Below are 26,819 nucleotides of genomic sequence, written 5' to 3'. Positions count from 1 at the left end.
AGTCTGCTTCATTATTGATACGAAGTCCATGACATAGTATTTTAGTGGATTCTAGCTCCATCTCTGCTATGTTATCCATTACTAACAGTAATTTACATTGGGAAGGTATGATAGCATTTTACATCAGCTTCAGAGGACGAAAGTGACATTCATTGTCACACATACTTCAGGTGATAGGAAATGTAGCCTCGCTAAGATTTCTGCTGTGGGCCAAGAAGCAGCTCCTATGAAAAACACAGAGACCAAGTAAGTAAGCTTCTGTGTTTGTGAAACACCTGTATCCCATTCCCTGACACTTTTGTGGGATGCCCGTTGACAAGCTGAGGGTCAGAGCTGGACAGGCTGTGTGCAGTGCTTCAGATAACCTAGGGCTTCCCGGGCCTTATCATGGTGCTCGTGCCACTATCTGGATACAGAGGTCTAGAAGGGAAGAAATAGGAAGCTGACAATCTAGACAGGGTTTCATTTTATATTGATTGCTCTTTGTGAAAACTTCCTTTGTTTGACAGGAGGAGGGGGGAGCTAAAGTGGGGTGGGGGTGGCTGGCTGAAAGTGAGCACTAGGTTCCTATTACTTGTGTGACAATGACATTGGCGGCCCAAGATAACAGCTGTCCAAGTCCCAGAGGAAGTGTTTGAGGCTGGGTGATAAGTGTGATGTAAGAAATGAGTAGTTCTGCTGTGTGTGGGTGTCGTGGACGTTCTGATCGGACAGTGTTGAAAGTCTGTGTTTGTGCGTTTCTATCCTTGTGAAAGAGAAGAGGCGAGCCTGAGTCATACAGTAACTCATTGGGTTACACCAACAGTAGAAAATGATATGAGGTGGCAGGATCTGTGTCCGCTGAAATAAATATGGGTCAGTTTGTGTGCGTCCTGTTATGCGTCTTAAAAATAATCACAGAGGCTAAATCAGCCTCAGTACTCAGAAACTGGTGTTAATTTACTGTGATAACACTTGATCGAATCTCAGTAACACAGCAAAGCATATTTGCATAAGCTACAAAACCTGTGTTGTTTGCATATGTAGATTATATTTATGGGAATTTGGTCAATCGGTGTATTTTCTAGAAATATTTCTACTATCTGGAGTCTGGATTTTCCTAAGACTGTTAGAGGAACAGCTTCTAAAATAGTTTCTCATGCTCAGTGTTGGGGAGTAACGGAATACATGTACCGCCGTTACGTATTTAAAATACAAAATATGAGTAACTGTATTCCGTTACAGTTACCGTTTAAAAAGGTGGTATTTAGAATACAGTTACTTTGTTGAAATAAATGGATTACACGGCGGTACTTCCCTGTTTCATATTGTGGCGGGTCAGGACTGTTTGGGTTTTGTTTGACAGCTACGTTCTGTAGTTTTCAGGTGGCAGCGTTACGGTTGCCATGGTTACAGGGCGACGCTCTCTCTCTCTGCGTGTTTCCTGGGTGAGAGAGCGCCCGTTGTTGTTGTTGTGCTAAGCTAACAGGCAGAATGCTACAGGTATAGCTCTAAAGAATGTAGCATCATGGGCAGTGTAGTCCGTGCTGCAGGGAGAATGGACTGCCATACACGTTATGTGTCTGTGAGCGAGGGAGGGAGAAAAAGGAAAAGTACGAGCTGTCATCGAGCAAAAACGGGAGCTGGAAGCATGTAAATATAATAATAACCACTGCAGCCAAGAAGAGAGCCTGACGAGCCCAGTTGTAAGTAAGCTATTAAGACTCGACTGTACACCGTGTTCGTGTTTTCCTCTGAAACAATAAGTTCCGTTGGAGCAGCCTTTCAACGCCTCTCTCTGTCTCTGCTAGCAAACTTGACGCAGACAACAAAGTAAAGCTAGTTTTCAGCTACCAGCCCGACACAGAACCCACCGTATTAGCCAGAGGTCCCTTTACTACGGTTCGGAGTCGCGGACCTTCAGTAACAGTAATAAATCACAGCAATAGTACATTCATGTAGTTGTAAACAGCATGATAATATGTTAAGTAATCCAAAGTATTCAGAATACGTTACTCTCATCGAGTAACATAACGGAATACGTTACAGAATACATTTTGGGGCATGTATTCTGTAATCTGTATTCTGTAATGGAATACATTTTAAAAGTAACCTTCCCAACACTGACTCATGCTTCAGCTGCAGTGGTTGGTAGTCGTCTAAGTTAGCCATATACTCTGTTAAACTGATCCGCTTCTTAAGTGTGATGTCATGAGCCATTTCTGGGTCCAAATGCCCTTGAAGCAAGCAAGGAATAGGCAGCGAGAGAATTTATGAGGCTTAGCAGTGGAAGTTAGCAGTACTGACAAACATTTGTAAAAGCATTAAGTAACCTATAAAATGAAATAGTTCAATTTCAGTATATATTTGTTTTATCATTTCGCTAGCCGGCGTATTATCCTTACTTAGGTGGTTAAAAAAAGCAAATTTCCATATAATTTAATTCTTACAGTAAAATTCAGACTTAAGCAAGAGGCTGTTAATGTTAATTCAGTCTCTTCTTGAGCTTTTTGAAGATCGCTATGCTTTTAGTTAATGTATCATCCTTAGCTTTGAATTTAGCAATGGTAGTTTCTGCTTGTAGCTGGAAGCATACATCTGCACTGCATTCTAGGTAAGCGAAGTAAGTCCTACAACATCACAAACTACAGAAATATTCATCCTTTCCATATAGTCTCACTTATATTTTCACCGGGATTCTTTGTTTAGCAATCTAAAGGTTAAGTTTCAACCACAAGAAAAGCTCTCAGCAGATGTTTAGCTCCAGTAAAGTTAGCGCTACCTCTGCAGCAGTTGATGTTAAAAATCAAATAACTCTGTACGGCTTTCAAGTGAGGCCGAGCTTTCGGTCAGATATTTTACATTTTTGCAGTCTTCTCTCATCTTTCTTCATCGGCAAAGATGCAGATGTTTTACTCCTCTTCCCCCAGCAGTGAAAGAAACATTTGCAAGCGAGGAGGAAGAAAAACAGAAACAGTTCCTGTTTCGCCTGCTCTTTTCCCTCCGTGTGCCCTTGTCCTTTTATACACAAACTAATAAACTGTCTGTCCTCTGATGTGCCTGTGTGGAGTTCAGAGAGCAAAGAGCAGGACAGATCAGAACAGATCAAATAAAATAAGTCTGACAGTCTTTCTGCTCTTCCCTTCCTACCTTTTTCCCATCCCTGAGTCATTCTGTATTCTCCCCCTTAACCTATCATCTTCTAATCTTTTATTCTAACCTCCTCTCCCTTTCTGATGGTCTCCTCCTTCATCTTTTTTCTTTATCTCTACTGCCGTTCCCGTAATCGCTCCCTCCTTTTGGCTTTTATCTCCACTTCCTCAATATCCTTTTTAGTGCCTCTGCCTCCTTCCTTCCTACCCCCCTCCTTCCCCTCCTCCTTTCCTCCCTAACCCTGTCTCCCCTTCCCCCCTCCTTTCCTTCCTGCCTTTCCTACTTTCTTCCCCCCACCCCCACCACCACCAGCACCATCACCACCCACATCCTTATGCTGCTTCTTCACTGAACTCATCTTTGTTTTCTTCACCTCCATTTTATTTTGTTCTTTACCTAAGCCTTTCTTTTTCTTTCCACCTCCAGGTCTGCAGCCAGTCTTTTGGAGCAGGGACGACGTGGCCCAGTGGCTACGATGGGCTGAGAAGGAGTTTGCCCTGCGCCCGATCACCAGCGGTTCTTTCCAGATGAATGGCAAAGCCCTGCTGCTGCTTACCAAGGAGGACTTCCGCTACCGATCCCCTCCCTCTGGTACCTCTCTTTCTACACGCTTTTATTTCTTTTTCCATTTTGAGGTGCAGTCTAAGCTCGGAAAACTGGAAACATCAGTGAAATGTTTAACAAATGAGTCACTTAGATAGATTCCATTAGATTTGTGTGCTCCAACTATCTTAGACGATGGAAACGCTGGACTATGTGCAGAAAAACATGAGACTATGCTTTTGTTAGACACAAAATAGGAAAAATGGCTACAAACAAGTAGTCAATGAACATGCTGAAGTGTAGTTTTGCAGCGTTTGGCTCGACTGACCCTGGTTTGCCAGTCAAACCGGCATTAAGGATAATTATATATGAAAAGTGATGCTACTGCGTAGATCATTACATCCTTTTAAGAAAATCACCTAAGAGGACGCTTTGAGAGCACGTCCTCTGCCAAGGTCGATGCCCTATTGTTGTTCCACATCTCCTCCAAGTTTCACGAAATTCAGCCTGCTAGTTTTTGCGTAATCCCGGCGACAAACACGCAGACAAACAAAGCTCTCGTGTTGGCGGAGGAATAAAGTCAGCTGGAGCAGGGCATGAATGGCAGCAGGGCGAGGTGACAGTGGAGGGAGGCAGCTGTTACAGCAAAGCTGCTGGAGGGGGAGGAAGTAGGAGACGGTTGATCAGGAAGTACAAGGCAACCTCAACTGTCACCCCGGCAACGCCAGCGGCCAGGCGCATAAAAATAAAACAACAGTAAGTGTTTTCCCCTGACAGAGTTGGAAATTTTACTCAATCGCTCGAGGATGAAGGACGGGATGTGTGATTTGGGTCAGGATGATGAGCAGGCAGGCAATGCAAAAGATATTGTGGATAATATTTAAAGTAATTCATTCGTTATATTAATAAATACTTAATTAGGTCATTTATGTGGACAAATATAAAAGATTCATTTATTAATTTTAATTTCGTTTATTTTCTGCATTTTTTCTTTCCCTTGGGTTTTTTGGGGATCTATATATCAGTGGGTTTGATCCACTCTGTATAAATTATAGTATTGATCAGCTGAGTCACGTCTAAATAAGCTGGTTTAAGTAACAGTTGCTCTGTTCAGAATATATACATCCCCCTTTTCCTTTTAAAGGATACTGAATGTTGTCAGTGGCTCTGGTTATAGAGGGATGAGAACCAGCTGTCGGGCTCGTATCAGGATGTTTCAGCACTATGCAAAATGTTCACATCCTGTCGAGAAATCGAGGTCTGGGAAATACGTGGAAAATAAGATTCATCATCATTACAGGTTTTGCATTTTTTTCTTCCTTTTCTTATGCGACGCTGTGGTCGTGGTGTTGGATGGTTTCAGGAGCTACACACACACACACACAAAGCGATAAGACTGATCATATTTCTGTACAAGTGGTTGTTCAGTCGTGCTCTCACTGTAAACGTCAGTTTAGGGAACAGAGCACATTTTTTGGCTAGTGAAGTATCCATTTCCTCCTTCGCGTGACTATAAGGGTGCTGTTCCCATCAGTCCCTGCTCGCTGCGTATTTCTCTTTTGTAGATGCTCTAAGAATAGAACATTAAAATAATAGCCTGAGTTTTTTCCCTGGAATGTCATAACCTGTTACCATTGCAGTGACATGTTTGGACTTGAAAACACCGATTGGGAAACCTGAAACAGTAAAGATAGCGCTCCAGGATTCCAATGTAAGATGGCAAGACAGTTGGGAAACTTCTAGTTGGCTTTTTGGGATGATTTTGTTATTTTAATGGTTTCATGAACTGCCTTTTATGCAGTTTACACCACAAATAGGCGATTTCCTGCACATCTCTGCAGAAATATGTGCAATCACCAGTTGTAATGGTACCACTTACCCCTAACACAGTTTCTTTAGTTTGCTGGTATTTGTCATTCATCGTGTACAGTTTGTCGTTTTCAGAGCTGTGGTTTTAAAGCAGCATATTAAATACAGAATCAAAGCAAACACCAGGAAGCAGGAATTTTCCCCACGGTGTCAGTCGGTGCCACAGAACCAGAAAGTGAGAACTGAAAGGGGTGTGTGCGTGTTCACCATCACTTCCTTTATGAGAATCATTTCCTCGTTCACAAAGTGTGTGTGAAGGTAGTCCTCTGCTAGAATCACATCCACAGTACCTGTGCTCATTTGTTAACAGTGTAAATATTTTGGGAGCGGAGCTGTTGCCGTCGGTGTTCGGGCACGAAAAACAGCTGTAAATCATTCAGTGAACTTCCTGCTCGAGCTTTGTGCCTGGTGTCGCCACTGCAATATAACCACTTAAAGGAGGACACCGGGGTCATATAGACTCATGGCTCATTTACTTTTGTCAACACATACGGTAGTTGTCGTCATCTCCTAGATGTCCCGACGCTTTATGCACTGTAGGTATTTGGATTTGTCGAGCGCATTTTCTCGTTTAACAAATCCAAACTGCTCCCAGAGAGTTTCTCTTGTGAAACTTCTCTTTTGACTAAGCTAATAACTGCATTGCAATGTTTTATCTGCTCTGTGGAAGCAGAAATGTAAGAGGAAACTGACTGGGTAGGGTCACCCGATAGGGAACTTACAATTCTATACCCTCTGGGTCATCGGGGTAAGGTGTTGAATATCGAGGAAAACGTTTTTCTAGGAACAAACAAAGTGCTAGGCTGCTGTGTCGTAGAAGCACCTCTCTAAATTTATTCCATTATTGCTCAAGTTCCACACTGCCTGGAAAGCAGAGAGGAGAAGAAGAAGTGGAACTTGAGTCTGCGATGCCAATGCTAATTTCACCTATTATGCAGGCGTAAAACGGCTACCAGGAGACGCACGGTAACCTCTGACCTTTGCATCTCTGCAGGGGATGTCCTGTACGAGCTGCTGCAACATATCCTGAAGCAGAGGAAGTCTCATGTGTTTTATCCGTCTGGTTACTTCCCTGGGAACTCCTTCCATTCGCTGCCTGAAAGCGCTGTGCAGCACCTGAAGCTCGAAGGTCAGTCCAGTAAACACTCCCCCGCCCCCTGTTCATGCATACATCACATGCATTTGAAAAGTTAAAAACAAAACAATAATGCATTCTCATTACAGCAGCTTGTCTGCATCACCTTTTTTTTTTTTTGCTAATATTAAGCAAAATTATTCTTTATTTATTTAGAGTGCACTTAAATAACATAATTCCAATACGGAGCTGGTTGCTGCATTTTCAGAGTTTTATTGTATAAAGATGTCAGATGTCATGATAGATGGTGATGCTTGTGCCCAAACGGTCATGTGATATGAAAAATTAGAAAATATAATGGGATGCATAAATAACTAGCTGCAGAAATGGGTATACAGTATCCAATTAACTTAAAACACTTCATGTACGTACAATTTATGCACATGTTTTATATAAATAAATGATTTCCGAGCACCCTTACAGTCATTGTCAGTGTCACGAGTAGAAGTATAAACTCTTATTCTATTCAGAGTTGTGGTGCGGCTGGATTATCACACTTGTCTGAGCGCTGGAGTGTGCTCTTGCCGGTCTGTAGCAGGTCTAACGCAGAGAGACTATTCATGCCCACATTCATGGGCAATCTAACATGCATGTCTAATTAGGGCTGCTCAATTAATCGAATTTTAATCTCGATTACGATCTGGGCTTTCAACGGTCATTAAAAATGACTAAGTCGATTATTAGCCCCTCCCTCGTGCTTTACTCTCGCGCTGCTCCGTGTGGCAAATCGAGCGCACCTCTCTGCATTTCCAACACGTGTCACAACAATTAAGAGCAGCGGTCTCCAACCTTTTTTGCGCCACGGACCGGTTTATGCCCGACAATATTTTCATGGCCATATTTTCACCTTAAACCGGCCTTTAAGGTGTCGCGGATAAATACAAAAAAATAAAACCAGTACCGAAAAAAAAGAAGATTTATTCATAACACACGTGAAAAGACCCAGGAAAACCGAGTAAACGATAAAAACGATAACAAAATAACGCTGAAAACCGATAAAAACCCTGAAAACTATACATTTCACACCTGAGCCTCAACTCTCGCGGCCCGGTACCAAACGACTCACGGACCGGTACCGGTCCGAGGCCCGGGGGTTGGGGACCGCTGATTAAGAGGACCCGAGGGAAGCTCGGAAAGCTAAGCAGAAGTTATTTGGAGAGGAGAGTGACTGCTGTTGGTTGAAAAGAGAGGTAAAAAAACTTCAGTGGTGTGGAAACATTATGGGTTCAGAGTCAGACGTGGATCAAGTAGACACAGTGTGTAAACTTTGCTACAGTGTCGTAGCTGCACCACAGAGCAACACTGCAAAGTTCACTAAACATAGATGTTTACATTTTTCATTTATTTCTTATATTGCAAACATTTGCACTGTTGTCAGTATTTGCACACTATTTTATATTATTTTTGACAATCTTTAAAGTCATTATTCAACACATTGTTATTGTTAAATAAATATCGTCAAATAATCGAGATCTCAATTTCAGTGAAAATAATCGGGATTATCATTTTTGCCATAATCGAGCAGCCCTATGTCTAATACCCAGAGAGAAACATAAATATAGTGATTCTTTTGCTCTTTAAAGCTTAAAATAGTGCAGATATTATTGACAACTACACCGTACAATAAATATGACAACTAACGATTAAACTGTTCCCAAAAACTTCTGTCCCCTGTCAGACACTTTGTTTCATGTTTGGGTAAAAACACAAAAACGTTGCGTCGGCGCTTCCAGCACGAGATCCACAGCAGCTACATTACCACTGTAGTTAATGCGAGCCCAATTTAACTTAACATAACTACAAGCTGAGATTTTTTAATGATGTTTATCCTGATAAAGGTTGGAATAATATATGTTAATGTAAAATTGTCTTCACACTAATTTAGAAAAAGGTGGCTTCCTAAACTTAGCTGCCACAATAAGAACGAATAGTTACAATGAAACTGTGATTGTAACTCATTTGTTTTGCTGTGATAACGAATCAAACATAAACTGAACTAACAGTTGTACTTTTCATATCTTCGTTGAACACTGAGTAATCACTCTGTGTGGGCTGGATGGAGCAGATGAACTCTTAAACCAAGTAACTTCGAATGTAGCTGCTTATGAGAGTCAAACAAAGATCGTTGTGCCATTGTTTGACTTACTAAGAAATTTCCCAACTCTGGGAAAAAATAAAGTGCACATTATCTTAAAATAGTAACAGTTTGTTGGAAACAGCGCTGACATTATTATAAGTGATGCATCTTTGTCTCCATGATATGCTTTTTAAGAAATAAATCATATTTCTGTGTATCAGGCTACATAAACCCACGTCATTAGACCAATAACACAATTATTGCAAAACGTTTTTTCCTTAAAAAGGCGACGCTGTGAAACAAAACAAGACTGGATCTGAATGAAAATATCTTAGAAGTATTATGCTACAGATTACGTCTGCCTTTGTCCTCTGCGACGCACCGGCGCTTTTACTTGACACCCTGCTTTGTTGAAAACAAGGAAGTAATAATCATGTTCGAGTGGATACCTGAGACTGTTTTCTGGCTCTGATCTGAGGAAATGTGACACACCAACAATGAGATGGAGCCGTAACTTCAAATGTTGACAGTAAAACCTGCTCTACAAGGAAATGCAGCTTTATTTAAACAATACAGCGCACCGAACGCTACAGCAGACTGGATTACTGGCTGCTTTCTGCAGCTGCCTTCCTTGTCTCAGGTTCCACCGGAGATATTTGAAAATCAGAGCAAAATTCAAAGAACAACAGGAGTATGAGTTGTGCCTCAAAAATGCCTCAAAAATAAAAACACTAGGCATGCTCATCTAAAAAGTAGAATATTAGTGACACCTAGTGTTTTTTGTTTTCTGACTTGTGTGACGCTCGTGATCAGCACCTTGAAGCTGGCTCGCTGTGGTGATAAATCACAGCAGCAGGAAACAAGTTACATGACTATAAAAATATGAAAAGAATTTCGCGCTTTGCAATCTAAACGTTCTCTTCATACTGCTGTTTGTTTCCAGTGAAAACCAAGCTGGGCACGAACAGTAGCATCAGAACATTCACGTTTTAATATCAGTACAAGTTATGAAAGATTTTAATATTGATAGTGAGTTGAGACTCAGAGGGATGCTGTCGTCTTTGAGACCAGATTAAGTCCAAGTGTCACATTCTGTGTTTTATGTGTCTCTTTGCTCAGTGACTGCTGGCCTCAGATAAAGAGCAGTTTAGTTTGGTGCTGGCACACCTGTAAGGTAAACACTGGGAGTTATATAAACCTGCTGGCTCCAGGGAAATGAAAGATTTGGTGTTGAGATTCAGATTCTTGATTATTCTTCTGTTTTAAATGAATCGAACAACATGTAGAATATCCAAAACAGAATTTCCTGCCATATGCTGATGAATTTCCAGCTTTACGTTATAGGAGACTCTCCAAAAGTTGATTCTGTTCATCTGGACGTAGCGTTTTCTGGGAGAAACGTTTCGTCTCTCATCCAAGTGACTTCTTCAGTCTCAGCTGACTGCAGGTTTCCCCAATCTTATAAACAGGACATTTGCATAATGACTGAAACCAGCCCACTGAAGGAACAATGGGCTGGGAGGTCAGTTCCTTCCAGGGTTTTAATAGTTTTGCAATTTTCATTAGTTTTTATTTTTATTTAGTTTTGACTTCAGATTTTCAATTTTATATCAGTTTTAATTAGTTTTTACCAATTGTTTGCTAGTTTAGTTTAGTTTTTATTTTTTTGAAAATCCTTAGTTTCAGTTTAGTTTTGATTAGTTTCAGTTATAGTTTTAGTTGTGTTTGCAATAATTAAGTGTAACAAAATCCCAGTTTCATCATATCAGTCATTCTGCTCATCCTTGGGTATGTTGCTATTCCAGCTACCATACTGCACCCTGGACAGGTCGCCTGTCTGTCGCAGGGCTAACACGCAGAGACAGACAACTCACATTCCCACCTATGGGTTCTTTAAATAAATAAATAAATAAATAAATAAAGGCAGATGAACAACCATTGATACCAGGCAACTATAAAACGTATATCTTGGCCCCAATGAGACTATTAACTCTCGCAGCACCGGGTGTTCGTAATTTTGGTTCAAGTGAATTGATAAACTTTTTGAAGGTAATTGACTCACACAGTTGTGTAGATATCCCCGTCCTGTTGTCTCGGGATGCATCACGCTGCCTTGCCTGGGGTTAGCTTCTGTTTTCTGGGGATGAGGGTTGAGTGTGCTCCCTTACCTTCTCAAGGTAAGCTAGGTTAGCCTTCTTGTGTGAGCTTTTCAAGTGCACTTTAAGGTTTGTGGGATTTTTTCCCTTTAGAAATGTTCCTCATAATTTGTCTGTTTCCACTACAAGACACTTGCTTTATCCAAAACACAGTCATATTCAAAGTAATCCCAAATTGGACTCTGGCTCCCGACTTTTCCTGACATGATTCTGCGCGTGGACGGAGCAGCAACACAGACGACTCGACTAACGTGCTGCCCCCTGCTGGCATAATGAGACACAGCAAGAAAAAAATCTGGAAACTAAACTTCATTTTCACCCTTGACTATTGTATGACACGCACACGTCAACGAAAACTAAACACATTTTTGCTATAAATTCAGTTAATTTTAGTTAGTTTTGTGAACACTCATTATAGTTTTAGTTAGTTTTCCTTTTTTTGTTTTTATTTTTATTTCCGTTAACGAAAATGTTTTTTCACTTCTAGTTTTCGTTATTTCGTTAGTTTTCGTTAACGATAATAACCTTGGTTCCTTCATCATAATTATGCAAATTCTCATGACCATTGATCAACAACCACTGACCAAAACCCACTGATCAATGGCCATGAGTACCATTCACAGAGAGTTGGGGAATGGGAGCGTGGAGTCAAGGAGGCCATTTACATGAAAAGGGAAAGACCATCTCTGAATCGAGGAGGGGGCCTAAGGGTCCATCTGTCACCATCTTACAATGCTGTGATTGCAGCCATTCCCCAACTCTGTGAATGGTACTCATGGCCATTGATCAGTGGTTGTTGATCAATGGTCTTGAGAATTTGCATAATTATGATTAAGGAACTGACCTCCCAGCCCATTGTTCCTTCTGTGGGCTGGTTTCAGTCATTATGCAAATGTCCTGTTTATAAGATTGGGGGAAACCTGCAGTCAGCTGAGACTGAAGACGTCACCTGGATGAATGACGAAACGTTTCTCCCAGAAAACGCTGCGTCCAGATGAACAGAATCAACTTTTGGAGATTTATTTTCCTGGATGATTGAGACGCATCAAGATGTTATAGGAGACTGTTCTGTGTTTACACATTTATTACACTCTGTAAACTCTGCTCTCAGAAACGGTACGACGGGGACCACGTGGTACAGAACCCATCCCCCAGCATCCACCAACCATCGAATTGCGGCACCGCTCCCGCTCGCCGCACCACCTGGCCCCGCGGCGATCGCCCACTGAGCCGAACCACCCTCGCCCCGCCAATGAGGACTCCCTGCAAACCTTCTCCCAGCTGCCCGACAGCAATCACCACCTGCCGGAGGAAATGTACCCGTTGTCGGTGTCCCCGGCTGCACCCAACGGGCGCTGCGCTACACCCAGAGAAGCCCCCTGTCCAGGCAGCCCCGGGGGCCAGGAGGCAGGCCCTCCTCGCGTCATCCAACTCATGCCCAGCGCCATCATGAACCCTTTGCTCCTCAGTCCGAACAGGAGTGGCGGGGCTGCTGGCATGGACTTCAGGCACAACCGCGGAGGACCCCTGTCTCAGGTGACGCTGGAGAACGGCCGTGAGGGCAAAGTCCACGGACACCATCATCAGCTAGCCCAGCAGCACCAACAGCAGCATCAGCAGCAACAACAGCAGCAGTTACTACAGCAGCAGCAGGAGGAGGCGCTCTACAGGAACCACGTCATCATGCCCGTGTCTCCTCCAGAGGAGCAGCAGATGCCCATTGGGCGGATAGCAGGTAAGATTTAGCGGCGACGGAGCCGAGGATCAAAGCCGCGTAAGGCGGCATCTGCATGAGAACTTTTTCAGAGAATCTGCTGGTAGCAGCTCACTCAATCTTTTCCCTGTTGGGTTCTGGCAGACTGCAGGCTGCTGTGGGACTACGTCTACCAGCTCCTTTCAGACAGCAGGTACGAGAACTACATCCGCTGGGAGGATCCGGAAAGCAAAGTCTTCCGCATCATGGACCCCAACGGCCTGGCCAGGCTCTGGGGGAATCACAAGGTACACACACACACGGTGTTCAGTGGTTATGTGCAGTGCATATAAAAGAGCAGCACAACAGAAGGGACTTTATCGTCATTCCTGCAATAATAAAGCTGCACTAACTCGTTTTTTCTTATAAAACATCAGGACAGAGACTTGATTAATTAGGCACCTTAATCACTGAATAGTGAACTTTTGCTTTTTGGGGTTTTTTCTGACAATTTTGTCGACTTGTTTCAGTTTTATAGTCCTAACAAATGTTTCCTGGCACAACAGATGCTTCTTTTCATCACTCTGGTAGAAATGCTGATAGGATGATTAAAGAGATGAGATGTAAAGTTCAGCAGCTCAGTGTAAACACAGACGCACTGATGGATTTAGTGTTTCATCTGTCTTAGCTGTAAGGACACTACCTGTGCGTTAGCCAGGCTTTGTGATGAAATAAATCGGTGATGTCAGAGCCAATCTCTCCACGGTGTCCTGGATCTCATCTATGGTGTCCTCCTAGTAGGACATGTCTTAACCCTTTAAAACCAGTCGGAGCAGCAGCACGCTCTGTTTTGCGTAACTATTTTTAAATCCCGGTAGCTCTGCAACCACGTGAGCTAGCACAATAATTCTTTTTGCATATGAAACCGGAGGAGTTGTACTTACATCTTATGCCATCAGCTTGTCCTCGGTCACAGTTTCCTTCCACATATAGCTTTGCAAAAACTGCATAAAAAGCACTTGCAGCAACAAAAACACAATATTTAAGAAACAGGCTTTGCCAATCCGATCAGCTGTTTGTAACACTTCCTACGTCCATCAGCACGAACTATCGCATGTCCGCCATGACCTGCCCGGAACCGGAAGTGACGTCATTTTCACAGAAATGTACTTTTTTACCATCAGGGCCTCATGAGCCTATACTGGTGTTTTTAAAAGTTATCTTTGACTTTATGACTTTCTGTGTCGTTTCTGGGATGCTTAGGACTCATATTGCACTGCTGGAAATAGTTTATTTTGATGCATATGCTGCTTTTTTGCAAATTTGTATTATAATATTTATTTTCGTTTTTCCTGCAGTATATAAAAATTGGTGTATTTAAAAAATAAAACTATGAAGACACTCAAAATAAATTTCCTGTGGTGGGAAACTATTTTGTGCAACTTTTTTGTATTTACAGTTTTGAGGGATAAGCCTCTTAAATTTCTCTAACTAGAAATATATGTTAAAAAAACAAAAACGATTTTAAATTATTTTGTAGTTTATTGCACTTTTTTGCAATTTATGTAATTACTATGCACTTAATGCAGACATATTATTAAAATCTGGGCTATAATGTTTGTATTGATGTATAGCAACTTGAAATGCTCCCAAAAATGGCTCCACAGCATGTAAACATATAATATAAGCTCTGGCGGACTTGGTTCTATGGTAGGTCTTAAAGGGTTAAACACCTGGAAGTGTTCATGAACCACCTCAGCTGGCTCCCTTCGAAGGGGAGGAGTAGAGGATCTAGTCCGAGAAAGATCATCTCCTCTGTGATCTTCTTCCAGGAATGTAGCTCAACCTGTAGCTCAACAACTTCCCTTTCACGCTCAGCTCTCTCTTCACCACAGTAAGTGATGCAGATGCAGCGCTAGAGTCGTGCAGCTCGTGCTTTTATGTGCTGAGTGAAAACACAACATTAGAAGAATAACACCAGTATTTGTGATAAAACGCTACTTTTGTTTTGTTAATTTTGGCCAACAATTAAGATGAGCTTCCTCCGAAGGGTGGCTGGCCTCTCCCTTAGAGATAGGGTGAGAAGTTCGGCCATCCGGGAGGGGCTCAGAGTAGAGCCGCTGCTGCTTCACATCGAAAGGAGCCAGCTGAGGTGGTTCGGGCATCTGACAAGGATGCCTCCTGGGTGCCTCCTGGGTGAGGTGTTCCAGGCATGTCCCACCAGGAGGAGGCCCCGGGGCAGACCCAGGACACGCTGGAGAGATTATATCTCTCGGCTGGCCTGGGAACGGATAAAGCGGATGAAGATGGATGGAATTAAGATGAATTTGTGCTTCAGCAGATGTGATCCTGCTGTAGAGCGCCCCAGCTCTGCAGTGCAGGACAAGCTTTAGCTAACCGGTTAGCAACACGTGACTAAATGTTAGCTCCAAAGAGCAGGTGCCATCGCACAACGACAAACCCTGTGACTGAAAATGTTCCAAAAACATTTTGAGCTCTGACACTGAAACCACAACTACGTGAAGTGTCAAAAGTTTTGTGCATACAAAAAATACCTTTTGATGGCTTGACTTCCTGGATGATGGGGATTCCAGTGCCCCTCAGGTGTATGTTGTTTTTTTGGCCTCTTGTTTGGTTGCGTATCTCCTACCTCCTCCTGCCTGCTGGTTGTGTAAATGAATAATTATTTGCTGAAACATTAACTTTAGAAAATTTGAAGTGCACTATACAAACAGGATCTTGCTGTCTTTTCAGCTTTGTGGACTTTTACTGACACCAAGTGGCCAAAAAAAACGTTGCTCTTAAATTAAGGACAAGTCCTCTCACTGTCACACTGACAGCGCCACTCATGACACTCGTGCTGTTTTAACTCTTACAGAACAGGACCAACATGACGTACGAGAAGATGTCGCGAGCACTGAGACACTACTACAAACTGAACATTATCAGGAAAGAACCTGGCCAAAGGCTTCTGTTCAGGTACATCATCTTCTTTTCAAACTTGTCTCGCTGCACCGAACCGTTATTTACTTTTTGAGTCTAATAAAACAAATTAAAACAGGATTTTTGAATAATTTGCTGAACTCGTCTGTGCCACAGATTCATGAAAACCCCTGACGAGATAATGAACGGACAGACGGACAGGCTGGAGCACCTGGAGTCGGACACAGACGAACAAATCTACATCAAGGAGGAATGCTGAGGAACTCTGGGAAAGCGAGTCCATAAACTGCTTACTACTACTACTACTACTACTTCTACTATTACTACTACTACAGCCGCTGATGCCTTTCAGAAGCAGCTCGAAAAATCCACATTGAAATTAAAGAGTGCACAGGTGTTCAGTGGTGTCGTTCCTACAGGGAGAGGCATGAAATGCAGTCTTTCCTAACATGGCCTTAGGATGATATTAACCTGGGGAAAAAAAGAAAAAAAAAACAGCATCGGGTGTTTTTGGATCTTTCGGACGGACGAACTGAAAGGTCTCTCTTTTAAGTGTTTCCTTCTCTTTCCGAGCTGCAAAAGCCAATCACTTTGTGCTTATGTCACTGTTTGATCGTTTTTGTCTCCTCACATGCATTATACAAAGGAATTTTGCTGTTTCTAAAAAACAAAAAGAAAAAAAAGAATGAAAGAAAGAAATTTGTCTGTGTGTGTGAGTGTGAGAGTGTGTGACCGGGATGTTTTCACCATGGAATAAACAACTTTTTGATCAGACATGAGCTCTATGTGATTTCTCTCGGGGTGCAGTGCATCATATGTCCACATGATGGCAGTAGTGGACAACTTTTGCTGGCGGAAGCCTCGGCATGTGGATGGATGTCTGCAGCAGATCAACACTTCAGTGAGTGGAACAAACGCCTAAAGGCTGTTTTCTGTGTTTTTAAGTGCACAAGGTTAAATAGGGGACGGACAGGTGGCACGTGCCTGAGAATCTAGCTTTTCATTGGCGTTATTGATGACCTGGCACGTGTGTAGTAACGAAAGCAACCAATCACTGATTAGTCATCATTTATAGTTCCTGCTTCACTCCTTGCACTACTTCTGGATCACTCTCACATTCTTCTCGCTTTCTGTCTCCTAACATATAATTGCAGCAGCTTTGAGCCTCGCCTTTATGCATTATAAAACACCCGTTAACACACATTTGTGTTATTGTTTTCAGCTTTAAAAATACCATTTTAAATGATCACCCATTCTTCTGTGACGTTTACGTCAATAGCGGTAATCCGATTACTGTAACGCTACCAGCAGAGGTAGCGGATGCGCGCCGTGCGCTCTGGAGTCTCCATAAAAGTTAGTGCGCACGGAGCGGAGCTGTCAGACTGCGAGGAGACGCGGCTGAGCAAAGACTGTGGGCTGAAGTGACTAATGGGATCCACCTCACTCCATCTGAAGAGTGCGAGCTGATATCACGGGTGATTATCACCCGTCTATTGCGCACAACAGGACCCGTTTGAACCTAATAAGACAGCTGTGCAGGCTTCCGTCGGGTTTGTGGACTATCGGGATTAAAACAAAGGGTTTGGATTCAGGAGACTCACCTCTGTGGTGGATGAGGTGCCGTCACCGCTCTTTTAAAAAGACGAATAATCGAAAGCAATAAGCCTGTTCGAGTTCATCCGGAGGGGCAAGAAAAGCCACCACTCCCATTTTTTTGTTTTTTTTTGGTTTGTTTTTTCCCCCAGGACGCAAATGTCTCCAGAGCACAAGGACGTCACTGGATTGTAACACCAGCAGCCTCACCGATGGTTTAATAGGGCGTTAAAGTGCGGGAAGGGAGTGGGACAACTACAGGTAAGAGCCATGCAAGCGGTCATTCACGGCCCTGGGTGGGTGGCGGGAAGACTCGCCGGTCAGCGCGTAAAAACCACTCAAGTGTCGCATTTGTCCAATCGAGCCTCTCCCCATTAAAAATAGTCATATTTGCATTGTCCCCCCTAATAACCAGAAAATCAATTTGGATCTATTTTTTGTTCTAATTGCAGTAACTCCTGCAAAAGAAAGTAGAAGAGTCAGGCTTTAGGAGGTGCAGTTTTCTCATTGTCAGTCACTGCCGCTAAACTCTGCAAACAATTCAGTTAATTTCACCACCTCAAATCAATGCCGCCTCACTGGGAGTCCTGGATGGTGTAGAGCAGGCAGAGGTGACAGTCTAGCTTCACTCAGTCAATAAACGGTAGTCTGCACTGGAGTCTGGAGCAGATGATCCTGGACCTGGGGTCATGCTTGTGTGCTCTGATTTTAGTGCAAGTGAGAAACTTCGTGTGTATATAAGACTACAGATGTGAGTGGACTCATTTTATCAGCTTGACCTCCTGTTCTGAGGCTAACGTGGTTTCACCAGAAGCAAATAAACCCTGCGATGATGAAATGGTGTGACACAGTAGCTGGAGGTTCACATGGGCTGCTGCTGCCACAAGACGTGAGGTTTTCATTTCCAAAGTGAAACAGGAAGCAGAGGAATAAAACCTGATGAGATGGAGTCTAAGCACACACTGGCCTGATGTAAAAACAACTTTTAGGAGCACGTTTTTAAAAAATAATTATCAGCTTGCTTAAACAGCAGAATTTCACCTGTTTTTGTGACTGTATTTCCAAAATCATGTCCCACAATCCAACTCACTTCTAAAGGTTAAAAAGCTCCTCATGATGATCTAAACCACCTTTAAATTAGCGTGGAGCCCTCTTTCAGTTGCTGTCTTCCTCGTCTTACCCTCCCCATCCCCTCGACCTTTATTTTGACATCACGCGTCCGGGTAACTTGCCACTCCACCTCTCTCTCGACCTTTATCCAATTACAACGTTTAGCTTTAAAAACGCTAAATGAAACAACGCTAAAGCTCCAGTTACTGTCAGCAGCTTCATGTTTCCATATCTAATAGCAGCCACTCGTCACAATCCCTGCTGGATAGGATTAATAGATTAAAAAATAAGCTACAGATCCATTTAAAAGTACACAAATCTAAGTAACTACATGCTCACACATGAAACTATGTTTTCAAATATAGCTGCGGCTACTTTTCATATTCCAATTTAACATAAACACGATGACCTTTTGAGATCTTTTCTGATGTGGCTCCTTGGAGAAAAACTGAGAGACTTTTCCCTCCCTATCTGGAGGAGCGCTGCACCTAAGTTGGGAACCACTGATCTGAGCAAACACAGTATATGAAGTAGTTCAGTCTAAGTGGAACATGTAGAATAAATCTTCTGTCTCGTTTCCTTTCACTCGGAGCATTTGCTTGGAATATTTTTATGTGAGTGTACTGAATAAAGGGTCAGCCCTCTTCCACCACTGCTGTGTCTCAGCACAGGGCTGGAGCAAACCACACTATGACATCATCTGGCAACTAATAGCGACTTTTTTTTTTTTTTTTTTTTTAGCAGCCAAACTCTTCTTCCCCTCAGAAAAAGAACTGGCAGCCCCAGCAGTCCGCAATTAGCTGGAAGCATTAGCAGCAGCTCCTCCGGCGCGAACGATGAGCTTTAATGGCTCTAAGCTCGCCTGGCTCAGGTCAAACCGGGCCCCCTACCTGGGTCCAGCTGGGCGAACTGGTGCCGGCTGCCTGGCCAGCACCGGCGGCTCGGCCAATGTCACCTTTTAGGGGCAGGTCACACGACCTCGTCCTGGCTCTGCCTGGCCATTGATCCGAAGCAGTGACACTGAGGCTTCATGGTCCGCTGCTCCTCGCCAACCAGGCCGACCCGGCACTGCCGCCGAACAGCTGTGACGGGCAACACACAAGCATCAGCGGGAGGTGGGGGCTGTCTCTGAATTAGCCTGGAAACTTCTTTTTCTTTGGGGGTTTTAGTTAGAGAGTAAACAGGAACTGCACAAATCAATCATGATGGAAGGTGTCCTGATTTGAAGTCATACCAAAGTAATAAAACCCTGAGCAGCAGAGTGATTCAAGGAGGTTGATTCATTCATTAAAATCATTTTTTGACCTGCCTGTGAGGCACGCTATTGACCACCCTGTTAGACTCTTTCCAACGACTAGTTCTATAAAATAAAATCTTTGAGATGAGACTTTCTCTTGTACAGAGACTCTTTTGAATGTCTGCATGCAAACTGCTCTGGGATTTATTTATTTTTTAATCCACCTCATCTCTCAAATGAAAGACCTCAGAGGAGGTCAGGTGCTCTGCTGCGGCTCCTTGATACGCGACTTTGCTCTCTCCTCAACAGAAAATGATTGAAATTTGTGTAAAATATCGGCAGCTGATTGGCACCCGCTGTGCGGTTGTTTGATGTAAGTAGGGAGCGAGAGGCTTTTTCTCTCCCCCCTCCTCACTCCCTTTCTCATTCTATTTGATGTGCAGCTCGCTCGCCTCTCTCTCTGTTTCATCTGAACTAAAACAAATTCACCAGCCGCTGAATAAACAGGAGCTCTGCAGAAATGATATGAAAGCAGCGAAAGGTTCCGATATATTTCCTGCTCTGACCTCGGTCTTCTCCTTCTGATTAGATTCTTTTCTCGCTTTGCTTCTTCCACTTTATTTCCCACATTTCCTTTCAGGAGTTTGAATATTCAGAGCTGGTTCAAAGCCTTCAGCGTAAATGTTAATTACACAGATTTGTCAGTGTGTTTTTTGTCTTTGTGTTTCTGAACATAAGCATTCATTGGATGTTCACCGGGTTATAGAGTAGGAAGCTGGCTCAGTGTATGGTGACAAAGATCCATCTTGATCAGGTAGTAGCGTATAAGAAAAGTGATTCATTACCAGGAGCCGATCCCAGCTGAATCCACCCTGAACAGGCTGCCTGTCAATCACGGGGCTGATTGATAGGCAGCCTGACCCGGATGCCTGACTGTAAGAGGAAAATCCACACATGTGCACTCCAAAAAAACTGGTTTAAACTGTTTAAAAGCTCACTCTCGTGCTGCCATGTTTTACAGTGAAAATAAGGCAAAAAAGTTCAGCTTCTTGTGGGAAATCATAAAGTAGAAAATGATAAATTGACAACATTTATTGTAATGAAGGCAGTGATTGAATTTAACCATTTAAAGAAATGTTTATACTCTTCTGTAACAACAACGGGCAATGTACTGTTTATTACAGTGTTGTCCATCCTGACTCTACTGCTGTGAGCTTATTAATTACTATGCATTTTAAAAATGGCTCTATTTGTGTTCATCACACGCTTTTTCTATCTATGACATATATTTTGAAATGTCCTAAAGGAATTAATCATTTTTTTCTTTTTCATGTAATAACATTAACCTGCTGCCAACTGTTTTCCCCATCTGGGCTTCAAGTATCCGCCTAAAGGCTTCTGCAGCTGTAAACCTTACAACCATTACAGGAACATAAAAAATGATTTTGGGTCTGGTAGCTGTGATTCACTGCAAAGCATTACAATGTAGTGATAAGCAGTGGGGAAATTACACACCGGTGGAGCAATTTCTGTTAAAAACTATGGAAAGTTGTAAGAAAAGATGGATAAAATTTATGATAGGAGACTTTCTTACAATTAAAATCACAGAGGCACATATAAATATACAACTGGAGGTTATAAATGGTGACTTGAAGGTCCGTGATAAATACATTCCTTATTCGACCACCTGTCATAAAAGCAAGAAAACACAAATATTTTAGAAATCTGTCAAAAACATGTTTAAAACTAAAAATAATACTGTTATTTATTTAAATAGCAAACTCATTTCATGTTTTATACTCATATTGGAGCAAACTGGACTTCAATGTTAATGGTAAATGTAAAAAATCATGGATAATAATAATAATAATGATATATTTACAATTTAAAATATCACAACTATTAAAGACTTGTGTATACTGGTGGATTCACCATTACAGATGCATAAAAAATATTTTGGAAATTACCTATTACATTAAAAAAAAAGAAACCGTAATCAAAACAAATAGAACCATTACAAAAAAGTACAACTACAGTTATAAATAAGCAAACTCAGTTATTATACTTAAAATAGCCGAGTGAGGATGGGCAAAACTATAAAAAAAATGTCATGGGAACTTCACGTTCATACACCCGTCTTTTTGCTGATGTTTATGGGCATTTCTGTAATCGGTGAAATTCAATACCTGGTTAAAAAATACTGTAAATTTGGGGCAGCTGTGGCGAAGTCCTCACACTGATCTAATAAGTTGTAAAGCACTGTGCTCTTTTTCAAAGTGTTGTATGATATAAAGGAACGTTATCACCCTCTCACTCTGCCATTAAGCAGTACTGTATTCCTCTTTTATTAGTACTTTATTGTGAAAAAAATCTTTTTATTTAAGCGATAAATTTCTTATGATTTGACCTCAAAAAATATTTATTGAATGAATGCGTTTTACGTTTAATGGAAAGGTTAACAGCAATGACAGAGGTATTTTTAATTTTTGGCAGTTTTACCAATAAGGTAAAACATGCAAATCAAGACCAGGAGAATCAGCAATGCTATAAATACTATTTTAATTTTTTAATTTTCTAATCTTGTTAGGAATTTAAAACCTACCAGCAACTCTATTCCATATCATGTCTAAGTAATGGATTACCTCATCCCAGTCCCAGTTATTTCCTTCCACTCAAAGATACTTGGACAAAAAAAACATGTTTTTGTGATCATGTCATTTCCACATTTTCCTTAAATTTCCAGAACTTTCAGCTCTCAAATGGTCATTAATTTTCAGTCCATCCTCCCTGAGCCGGTATTCGTTACTTTCCTCGTCGCTCATAAATGCTGTGGGTACATGTAAACGATCTCACACCAGTTCTTTATTTTTTGCTTCCTTGGTTTGATGCTGTCACAGTAGTTCTGACACAGTCCTTCCCCCAGTATTCCAAACCTTAAAGGTATTTTATTCATGTTCATGCTTTTTCTGTGGATATGTGCACAGGAATCTGATTGTGGTGACACTAAATGAAGACATGTAACAGATTATTGAACTGACTGATAACTTTACTGTCGATTTCAGACAAATCAAACAGAATAGCTACACTTTTAAGACAATCTTTACAACCTTCGCATGGCAAGGTTATATACACCACCTGCTCTCACTTTGAATGTTGGTCCTGAATCTGTAAATTGCAAAATGTGATATTCTCTGGTATGTCTGGAATTCCCTGAAGTGTAGGAAAAATAACCACAAGTCCAGAGTTCAAAAATACTTTCAATGTCCTACAAAAACATTCCAAAATTGGGAATATGATGGAAAGTAACAGATCTGTTACAGCTGCTGAAATTTAGTTTTTCCTATACTTCCTCTGCATCATACGCTCTGAATATTTTTTCCCTCTCAATCCATCCCTGAGTGTCCCTTTGCTGGAAGAGCCATGTTTTCTTCGTTGCACGCTGTCCTCCTCCTCCACATGAAAGTCCTCCTCCAGTTAAATGTGATCCTATTTCATGCAGAGGAAGGAAAAAAGACGGAGAGACACAAGAAGGGTGAGAGCGACCGAAAAAGATGTTGAGGGAAAAACGGGTATCCACTGGTCTGTGTCCAGGATTCCCCCCATGTGGCTGTTTTATCTCTTCAGCAGCGTCTTAGTGTTGCTTTCTGTGTGGCCCAGTGGCTTCTAAACACGCGCCCGTCACGCAGGATAACTCCAGCCTCCGAAAGCCTCCAACCAAACACACCAACTCATATTTTGGACAGCAGAAAAACTTCTTGCCTCGCCCTTCTTCTCACATCTCCTCCACTCATCCCCTTCCCTCAGTTTCATTTCGATGGCTGATGGCGTGTGCAGAGCTGTGGGCCTCCAGTACTTTCATGATGTGAGCCAAAGCCCATCTGGGACTCAATATCCTGTTTGCCAGCTCTCAGCACTCTGAAAACCACAACAATACTGAGCTGAGGCAGAAAGTTCAGAACTCATTACAGTTTGTTCAGGTCGAGACCAAGGTCGAAGTCTTCTCCTCCTGCGTCAATCTGCTGCGTCGTCTACAGAGTGAAATCTGCTGCTTTCGCTTTTTCTATCCAATCTATCCATGTTCTTATATCTCACGCCTGTTTTTGAAGCCGATACGGCAATCCACAAGAGACCGCCGGCTTGAGAAACGTTGAGCTGCTGGTATTTGTTACAGCTTGTAGATGGATTTGAAACTTTATTGTAAAAATTAAATAAACCTGATGTGATGGGTATACTTCAAAAAGTTTCTTTGCTGTGAGCCTGCTGTATTTAAACTCTACCTCAGTTACTGATTTCTTATATTTACCTGAATGTGTTCCAACAGCAGGCTGCTCTGTGATTGTCTGTGAGGATTGTCTGATGATCTATTCAACCAGTTAATTTATATAATGGTTTGGCTTTTTAAGGCTTTGCCAAACTGTACCAAATATAAGATTTCAAGCCCTTGAATTTATTTTTAAATGAAACTAACAAGGTCACCTAGTAAATACATTGTTAAACAATACATGTACATATATAATAGATTTAAGTGTTTGGCTTAAGTTAACATCCCTCACTAAAGGCTGTACAGATAGTAGTTAGTGCAACTCTGCTAAGCTAGGCTAGCTAAATATTTAGCTAGCCTAGCTTAGCAGAGTTGCAAGGTCACCTAGTAAATACATTGTTAAACAATACATGTACATATATAATAGTGTTTGGCTTAAGTTAACGTCCCTCGCTAAAGGCTGTACAGATAGTAGTTAGTGCAACTCTGCTAAGCTAGGCTAGCTAAATATTTAGCTAGCCTAGCTTAGCAGAGTTGCACTAACTACCAAGCTAGGCTAGTTAAATATTTAGCTGTAGCTTTTAGCGTAATTGCCTAATGTTTGTATTATAATAAGATTTTAACTTTAGTTATGTTATGTTATCATTACACATTAAAATGTGTAACATTAGATTTAGCTGAAGTTTCACACATTTTTACAACTCTCTGTTTTTCAGTCTTTGTGCTAACTCTACAGTCGATGGTGAACATGTCCAGGCTTCACAGATAGGAAAAAAGACTTTATGGATCATCACTCATGAACAAAAAACATCTTATTCTTTCTCTGCAATTACAAGTTATTACACTGTTAAGAACTACTGAACAACAGCTGCAGATTATTTTCATATATCTGTTTAAAAAAAAAAAAATGAATAATTGTTCCTTCTAAAAATAAAGCAGCCAGACAATAATGAAAGAAAATGTCAACTGATCTATTTTTCAAAGTTTTTGGATATCAGTGTAACCGTGTTAAATGGCAAAACATTGTATGAATATTACAACACTGTGACGGCGGCAGTTTTTGTTCCAGTGTGTCATGTTTTGAAGGTATAGATACATTTTAGAATGCAGACACAATAATAAATAGAACAGACAGGAAAGGTTGAACTTCACAGCTGCCAGCTCATCTGTGACATTTATAGCTGAAGACATCTAACATGACCAGAGACCAGACTTTGTTTTATAATGTTAAATCAGGTTTGAATCCTTAAAGTGAGAATCTTTAGGTTTTATCGAGTTGTGGATTAAAAAAAAAAAGCACACAGCAATTCTCACACAGTGATGAGAAAGCACTCAAAAACCATCTGTAAAAGATGTTTAAAGGCTCCACATATCAACAGAGAAACATAACCAATTTGCTAACAGCCATGCCAATCTGTACAAAGAATTCAGAGACTGGAAGGTTAACTTAAATGACAGAGAACATGTTACATCACAGAAGTGCTGTCAAAAATACTGTAAAAGACCGCAATTTATCTTGTTGCAAGCAGTTTTTAACTGTCAGATTTTGATGAAGCAGTCAGTTAAGAGCAACGATAACAGTATAATTTGGTTTGTCAGATATCTGTATATGCAAATGCTAATGTGTACCATTACAGGAAAAGCATTGGTAAGGCTAATTATGCAATGGAACATTGTATTATAATGCAGACCTACAACAAAGAGATGTAATGAGTCACTCTTTAATAAGTGACAATTTGTGGGTGCAAATACAAAGTTAACTATTAAAAAATGACAAACTCAAATATACATGAAATGATACGATTAGCAAAACAGTTAAGCAAATGAAAAAATGTAACATATTCTTCTTTCTTTTACAGTATAAAATGAAAAACTTAAATTGAGCAGTGCCTGCGAGCTAGTTCAAGCTAGCAACTTCCTTCCCTTACACCCTGTACCAAACACACCCTCGCAATTTGCTGGTGCATTTAAGCTGCAAGATTTCCCATTACTTCTCATGCATTCCTGCCTGCCAAAGCCTACACCACCCTGGCATCCACCTGTAGGATCTCTCTCCAATTTTGTTTGTAACATTTCAAAGGGAGAGATGATCTCAGAGTCAACCAAACTAAAATTAAACTGCTTTAAAAATGTCATTTAACATGTAAGTTGCCTGATTGAAATGACAAGCCGACTACTGATGCCAAGAACGGGTTCAAACCCTGGATTACTAGTGTTTCATTCCACGCCGCTTACCAGTCTTCATAGGAGTGGACTGTCCCAGCAAATTCAGCTCGACATCACACCTTGCAATGCTCAAAGAAATTGTAAAAATTCCAAGAACTACATCTCAGAGTCTACAGACATTAGTTAGCATGTTAATGTTGCTTCTTGACAGTACGATTAGCGAAAGACTAAACATGGCTTCAACCTGACTGTGACCTTAAGAGAGCTGTGCATAAATGAATGCCTGCAAACGTCAGCGAACTGAAGCGACTCTGTGAACAACAGCTCCTCCACAATAATGACACTAAAATACAGAATATAGAAAAGGATTAATTCAAGTTATAGTTGCTAAAGGTGCTGTTGGCTTATGGGTGCACTTAGTTTTGAAAAACTTTATTTTTCACATTTTTTGTGTGTTCCCTGTGGCAGAATTTCTTGCCCTCTACACGCACACACACACATAGAGCTCTATGCCTCATTTGGTTCACTCCGTGCCCTCGGGCTATTTAACCCGGGGGTTGTAACCTAAAGACGTGATATTGGCAGCCTGTGGCTTTCATATCGGACCGCTGTCCCCCACTTATCTGGCAAATAAGCCGTTTTAATTGCTTACACACAGAGTCCTATCAGGCCTTGTAGCGAGCATGGAGATAAGGGTTACACAGAGTCAGGCATTAGTAACAGGATGAGAAGACCGCAGAAAAACAGAGCTGCAGGGTCCCAAGAGGATGAAGAGTCAGGAAATAGCTATGGCCATCCTATTAATTTCAACCTCACAGAGCTGTTTCTGCACCTCACTGTAGGGCTCAGGAGAAGCATGCCGTTCACTGAAATCAAAGCAAATCTAAAATTAAGGCTGCGTAAT

General features: G+C 41.6%; 2 protein-coding genes across 4 annotated transcripts in view; both read left to right on the top strand.

The window, feature by feature from the left end:
• The window catches only part of etv6 (ETS variant transcription factor 6), a 40,440-nt gene extending 24,118 nt beyond the window's left edge, over positions 1-16,322 (top strand). For both annotated transcript variants that reach the window (XM_085138582.1, XM_085138583.1), the window contains exons 3-8: positions 3,559-3,723; positions 6,539-6,673; positions 12,024-12,647; positions 12,771-12,913; positions 15,484-15,584; positions 15,705-16,322. In XM_085138582.1, the coding sequence (XP_084994708.1) occupies positions 3,559-3,723; positions 6,539-6,673; positions 12,024-12,647; positions 12,771-12,913; positions 15,484-15,584; positions 15,705-15,807 (1,271 nt within the window). In that variant the 3' untranslated portion in view covers positions 15,808-16,322. The remainder of the gene's footprint in view (positions 1-3,558; positions 3,724-6,538; positions 6,674-12,023; positions 12,648-12,770; positions 12,914-15,483; positions 15,585-15,704) is intronic.
• A 120-nt stretch (positions 16,323-16,442) lies between these two features.
• Positions 16,443-26,819, top strand: part of LOC146499794 (chemokine-like protein TAFA-2) — a 124,208-nt gene continuing 113,831 nt past the window's right edge. For both annotated transcript variants that reach the window (XM_085138600.1, XM_085138599.1), the window contains exon 1: positions 16,443-17,402. The gene's annotated coding sequence lies outside the window, so the exon portion shown is untranslated. The remainder of the gene's footprint in view (positions 17,403-26,819) is intronic.

This window comes from Neolamprologus multifasciatus, chromosome 17, assembly GCF_963576455.1.
Source record: "Neolamprologus multifasciatus chromosome 17, fNeoMul1.2, whole genome shotgun sequence".
Lineage (NCBI taxonomy): Eukaryota > Metazoa > Chordata > Actinopteri > Cichliformes > Cichlidae > Neolamprologus > Neolamprologus multifasciatus.
The sequence above is the reverse complement of the archived record's forward strand: the minus strand, read 5'-3'. Positions and strand labels throughout refer to the sequence as shown.